At 35.2% G+C, this 6,276-nt stretch overlaps 1 protein-coding gene across 2 annotated transcripts; it reads left to right on the top strand.

Annotated features, from left to right (window-relative positions):
- The first annotated feature begins 302 nt into the window (after nt 1-302).
- Nucleotides 303-6,104, top strand: isg20l2 (interferon stimulated exonuclease gene 20-like 2). 2 transcript variants are annotated; one of them, XM_067407479.1, is made up of 4 exons: nt 303-401; nt 1,200-2,132; nt 2,876-3,076; nt 3,313-6,104. In XM_067407479.1, exons 2-4 carry the CDS (start codon nt 1,254-1,256, stop codon nt 3,454-3,456), a joined length of 1,224 nt encoding a protein of 407 aa, XP_067263580.1. In that variant the 5' UTR covers nt 303-401; nt 1,200-1,253; the 3' UTR covers nt 3,457-6,104. The 2 variants fall into 2 exon arrangements, with proteins under 2 accessions (XP_067263580.1, XP_067263588.1); XM_067407487.1 differs by lacking the exon at nt 303-401 and adding an exon at nt 408-686.
- Nucleotides 6,105-6,276: the final 172 nt, after the last annotated feature.

Here is a 6,276-nt window from a genome sequence, read left to right on the forward strand (position 1 = left end):
TTAAACTAAATGAAAAATGAATAAATGTTTCCATGGAAGCTAGCTGGAATTAATGTTGTTGTTTTGTTATATTTTATTTTATTTCAGTTGACGTTTGTTTTATTTCAAGTAACGAACATATATTTTATGGATTTAGCAAAAATCATAACATGTAAATGGGAGTTATATTTAGGCTAACTGACAAACTGAATTAAGTCACTTGAAATTACTATAAACACCCTTATTAACAAAAACGAGGAAAAAAGAATCACTGAATCAGTTATTTGAAATGAATTGTTCGTAAGAGTCGAACTTCCTGTAACCATTACCCTCCGACCCGGAAATACACATGCATACGCATGTGGTATGCTTGTCTTGACACAGGAATCAAGAAAATATAGCCTTTTTAGGGGCAAGTAATGGTATGTATCCTGCAATTTGGAAATGTTGTTTCAATCCATAATCGAGTCGCACATTTTATTGATACTTTTTTGATACTTAAACTCGATCGTGGAAATGTGCTCCTCCTCCGAGACAACGCAAGATGTTCATAAATATTTTATTAAACCGACATTAACGAAGCTGTTTTTTCCTCAAAAATTACAAGATTCGTGAACCGTGATTGTAAAGTTGAGTTAATCCGTTGATTAAATGGACTTGTTTGTAGTTGGAACAAAAAGTGAAAATGACACGTCTAACGTTACCTGGTTAGTAAAACTGTCATATCTATCCTTCTCATGTGTAGTGTTTATCCCATATTGTAAAGAGATGCTGGTTACCTTAAAAAACATTGTTTATAAGAGGGGTTTTAAATCTTTTAGATACCCTCAAATATCATAGTTTGAGAAACCCCAATCCTAAAATTTAAAAGGCAGCTACTGTATATATTTTACTGTACAAAGACTCGATTTATGCTGTGAAAATGTAATATAAATATGAGTGAAATATTGTTTTGGAAAATATTCAATACTGTGCTAATGTACTTTACTGTTATTATTTGTTTAATTTCATTAATATTTAGTTAGTTACATTTTAATTGTATTATTTATATATTAAATGATCTAGCACTGCCTTGCTGCCCCCTTGGGGTCCCCAGACACTGGTTTGAAAACCCCTGGTTTAAAAAGACAAATTATGTTATCAAAATCATTTTGTGCAATCCCATTACAACATTGTTAGCTCTTGTCTTAATGGTCATTGTTCTTTTCTCTCTATTTAAGAGTGATGACTTCAAGAAGACACATGTTATAATCAATCTCTAAGGGAGTATAAGAATGTCAGACTCCGGGATTGTGTTGAACCTGGTTTTTGAAGAACCTGGTCCTCTATGCAAATCAGACAAATCCGGAGGAAATCTCAAACATAAGCGTTTCCTTGGAAGAAGACATTACCTGGAGCGCAAGGGTTTGTTAAAAGAGAAACAAAATGTAAAGTGGAACAGCCTCCCTCCAAAAAATAAAAAGCTCTCCCTTCAAAAAAATACAAACACACAGTTCAATGGAGGGGATCAATCGAAAAAGTCCAACACACAGCTCAGTGGAGGAGATCGATTGAAAAAGTCCAACACACAGCTCAGTGGAGGGGGTCGATCGAAAATGTCCAAGACACAAAGTGGAGGGGATCAATCGAAAAAGTCCAACACACAGCTCCGTGGAGGGGGTCAATCAAAAAAGTCCAACACACAGCTCAGTGGAGGGGGTCGAACAAAAAAGTCCAACACACAGCTCAGTGGAGGGGGTCAATCAAAAAAGTCCAACACACATCTCAGTGGAGGGGCTGTTTTTCCTAAATTTACCTCTAATCTGCTGAATAAGACCAATAAGCCTTCACCTTCAAGTTCTGCAAATACATCTTCCACATTTTCATGTCCATCCACTGCCAGCACGTTTCAGAGGCACCCGACACACCAAGCGGCACCTCGCACCCTTGGACCTTTAAAATACGTGGCATTGGACTGTGAGATGGTGGGAACAGGACCGAAGGGGGTTTGCAGTGAACTCGCCCGCTGCAGTATTGTTAACTACGACGGTGATGTTCTTTATGACAAATTTATCAAACCCATCAATCCTGTGACAGATTACCGAACTCGCTGGAGTGGAGTCAGGAGGAAGGATTTAGTCAATGCCACACCCTTCCATACGGCACAAAAAGAGGTATGAAAGAGCATCTGTACTTAAATGATCATGTTACAGTGCATTCGTTTATGAAGTAGACAATTTTATCAAGCAAATCGGCTGTTTTTAGTGCCATTCTTGAGTTATGTGAACATCGCAGCCCACCCATTTTATATTATGAAAGCTTTTATGTAGCTCAGGCTTTAGTATTTTGTTTTAGCTCACAGAATGTTATAATGTTATATTGTGAACATACTATACTCATAGTGGATCAGTAAAACTAAAAAAGTTCAAATCGTTTTCTGATTTAAAATTATACGTGGACAATATATCTTTAGTACCATATCAGATATTTTTTGTTGATTTGTATTGTAGATTTATTTGTTCATGAACATTTCTCTTTATTTTTACGTTTTTGATTACCTTTGCCATCATCCGATACATTAAACACTGTTTAGTGTAATATTTAGCAAATCTCAAAACAAATATCCATTTTCATATTGTACATTATAATGTTGTGATGCCCAAATTCACCTGTAGTGTAGTTAATTTTAGTGTTTTTTATTTATTTTGTCAAAATATTAATTTATTAGTTGTTCGCCATAATATGAAAATTATTATCATCTTCTCTGTATCAGCCAGATTTTTCATTTTCATTTTTCAGTTAATACCTAATTGAAATGAGGCATTACATTACATTTAATTTATTCACCCTGCTTAAAATAAACAACCCAAGACAAGCCTGTAATAGTCTGATTAGTTTTATTATGTTTTGCACACAGATTGTGAAGATATTAAAAGGAAAAATGGTTGTGGGCCATGCCATCCATAATGACTTCAAGGTCATAAAATATTTCCATCCTAATTGCCAAACGCGAGACACATCGAAGATTCCATTGCTAAACCAGAAAGCTGGACAGCCTGAGAATATAACACTCTCTCTGAAGAGGCTCACTAAAGCTATCCTCAACCAGGACATACAGGTGGGTTTAACTCAGCACAGAATGTTGCATTGTGGCTCAGTGATTGTCATTTTCACCTGAGCCACAAAGATTTCCTTAGAAGAGTTCAGCTGTCGGACATTTTAGACTGAGTAAATCTGGAGTCTGTTCAAAAGCAGCTCTTGAATCCTAGGATTAGAGTCAGACTATTTTTATAAAGAAAAATAAGAACATGCTTTCATTTTTTTTTTCCACTGAAAAACTCTTCTTATTTTCAGACGGGGAATGATGGCCACTCATCAGTAGAAGATGCCGTAGCCACCATGGAACTGTACAAAGTAGTGGAGAAGACGTGGGAGCAAAAGCTCAGAGCTCTCAGCCTTTCAGATAAAGCAATGGATCTAGCTCAGAATCAAAAATAAGATTTTTTTTTTTAAAGATGCAGTTTTAACTTCACTCCTTTTATATCATCTAAACTTCTCAGCAAGGTCTGAGTTTAAATACCACTAGGGGGCTCTACAGTATATAAAAAAGGTAACTTATATTGGTTTAGTTGGTTTGAAGGAAGTGTTGCAAGTAAGTTGCAAAAGATGTTGGACATTGTTAACTGTACACACAAATTTTTGTGTTCTGTTCAGAATCATTACAGTAAGTAAAAAGAAAAACCGCTCTCCTCGTTCCTCCCTCCGCCTGTCTGTCTTTCTGATGTCTGACTTATAGGATGAGTCAGCATTCTTCTTCTACTCTAAATTCAACACCACCACATGAATTACTGCTCTTCCTTTATTTAACTGTCCAAATGTACAGGCCCTCAACAGCCATCCTTGAGATTACAGTCGAAGCTCTTTTTCCCTCTAACCCACTCAATCATCAGTCAGTCTGTGTTTAAGAATTTGGTCGCACCACTTTGGTGATGTTTGGGAAGCAGTTGGATCTTTCTTGCCCACCAGTTTCCCAGCGGTTAAACAAGCTTGTGATGGTCTGATTTTCAGCCTTATATGGGATTCTCTTCTGCACAACCAGAAATGTTATAATGTGTGCTGTAGAACACAGTCCAGTACTTGCATTACATGCACTAACCACACTTTTTGCATCATTTTTGTTTTTAGAGTATTCTCTAAAATATGCAAAAGTGATATATGGTAAAGCATATAGTAGGTCCTAAGGGTTCGCTGGTGACTTCTGTTGCATAATCCATGAAATTTGCCTCAACTATAAAGACCAAAGTGTCTTATATAAAGGAGGGGTGGATTTGACATTATGGTGCTTTTTTTTTTCAACTTTCTTAATCTCTACTATATCAACATTCGTTTGAGGCAGCACACTAAAAATAAACCAGATTTTAACCCTTTCATGCATTATGACAACCTCAGTTGGGATGTTTTTCCTATGTGTTTTTATCGCTCTTAGGGCATGAAAAACAACATTTGAACCTTTTTTAAACACAATTTTTCAAAGAGATTTTCAGATGTCCATTTGAGAGGACAGTATGCGGTTTTTATTGAACCTTTATTTAACCGGGCAAGTCATTAAGAACATGTTCTTATTTTCAATAACAGTCTGACAGTTACATTTTTCATTAAACAATACAGTAATAACACAGTAATACTGTGTTAAATTAACAAACCAATAAATAAAATAAAATAAAAAAAAATCATGTGAAAACTATAAAAAGGAGAAAAAATACAGTACAGCTCCATTTATTGCAAATAATCTCTGTTTCATCAGAGATCTGGTTGAGGTACAATTCTTTGGAAACCCAATTCAGACTATGTAGAAAAGGCTCACACTCCCTTCAGTCTACCAGAGTAAATTTACCCTTAGTTTTGGGGGTAATGCATTACAAGTAACATGTGTAATCAGATTACTTTTTGATGTGATGAGTAATGCATTGCAAGTGATGTACATTAAGTAATCTGTAATTGCAATTGGCATTTCTGACTGGCTGTCAGCCATATTTGTTTGGAGAAAAAATCCACAAGCTTCCCACTTGGTGGCAGTGTTTAGGATGATGTATTAGTAGGGTCTACTGTAGTGGTTAATGAGCAACAATGCCATCAAAACCCATGCATGTGCAAGAAAATTGCTTTTTGAAAAGCTCTCCATTATAGGGACCTCTATGCGATGAAAGGGTTAATATTTGAATCTTTTAGATCAGTAAACCATAATTTTCAGCAGCCATTACTCCAGTCTTCAGTGTCACATGTTCTTTCAGAAATTATTGTAATATGATTATTTGGTGCTCAAGACAAATTTCTCATCAATATCTGAACAGTTGTGCTGCTTAATATTTTTGTGGAAACTGTGAATCATTTTTTTCAGGATTCTTTGATGAATAGAAATTGTTTAATTATAATTATATTATTACATTATAAATATCTTTACTGTCACATTTGACTAATTAAATGCATTCTTGCTGAACATAAGTATTACTTTCTTTCAGTACTGACTCCGAGCTAGTGTGTGTTTGTGTGTGTGCGTGCGTTTATACATACACACACAACAATTTCTCCCTAAATTTATTTATAAAATAACTTGTAGATTATGTAATAATAAATGTTAAAAATGTGCATAATACACAAAATTATTAAATATCAATAAATGCTATAAATTGTTTATTGTTTATTATACCTATTGCATTAACTAATTTTATACGGATGAAATCAGTATAAAATGGGGTTAATGGGGTGTGCTGTAGAGACAGCAGTCAGTGACTTCATACTTTCCCACTTGTGGCTTGGATGTGGATGGTAGTAATGTCTGTAAAACGGATCAAGTTTTAAAATCCTCAATGGTTGGCAGGCAGAGGTAATCTTGTGGTACATAAATAGGTACCCTTGCTCATTAATAAAGGATTACGATAATATAAGAGCCAATAAATAATGTATGTAAACTGTCTGGTCTTTTTTGCATATAGATGTTCAGAGTGATATTACCTGGCTTTTCATCATCTGCACAGATTTAGGATTTCTGAGGCAGTCAGCTGTGTTGATATGTTAATTTCTTCTTTTATATGGCAGTATTAAAGAGTATATGACATACAAAGCCATATTCACCTTATCAGCTCACTTATCATCCAACCTCTCATCTCTGAAAGTTTGCTACAATTTTAAGGCTAGACTCTGGTCTGTTGTGTTCAAATGTGGTTACCTTCACAGACATGACTCACAAATGGATCAGATTCAAACTTACAGATGTGAATCAGCAGTGACTCATGTAAACCATTTCAAACTGGTAATTTC

This window comes from Chanodichthys erythropterus, chromosome 2, assembly GCF_024489055.1.
Source record: "Chanodichthys erythropterus isolate Z2021 chromosome 2, ASM2448905v1, whole genome shotgun sequence".
NCBI lineage: Eukaryota > Metazoa > Chordata > Actinopteri > Cypriniformes > Xenocyprididae > Chanodichthys > Chanodichthys erythropterus.

Coding starts and splice junctions, on each gene's coding strand:
- isg20l2 (XM_067407479.1), top strand. CDS start 1,254: ATGTCAGACTCCGGGATTGTGTTGAACCTGGTTTTTGAAGAACCTGGT. Junction 2,133..2,875: donor TCCATACGGCACAAAAAGAG/GTATGAAAGAGC, acceptor TTTTGCACACAG/ATTGTGAAGATATTAAAAGG. Junction 3,077..3,312: donor TCCTCAACCAGGACATACAG/GTGGGTTTAACT, acceptor TCTTATTTTCAG/ACGGGGAATGATGGCCACTC.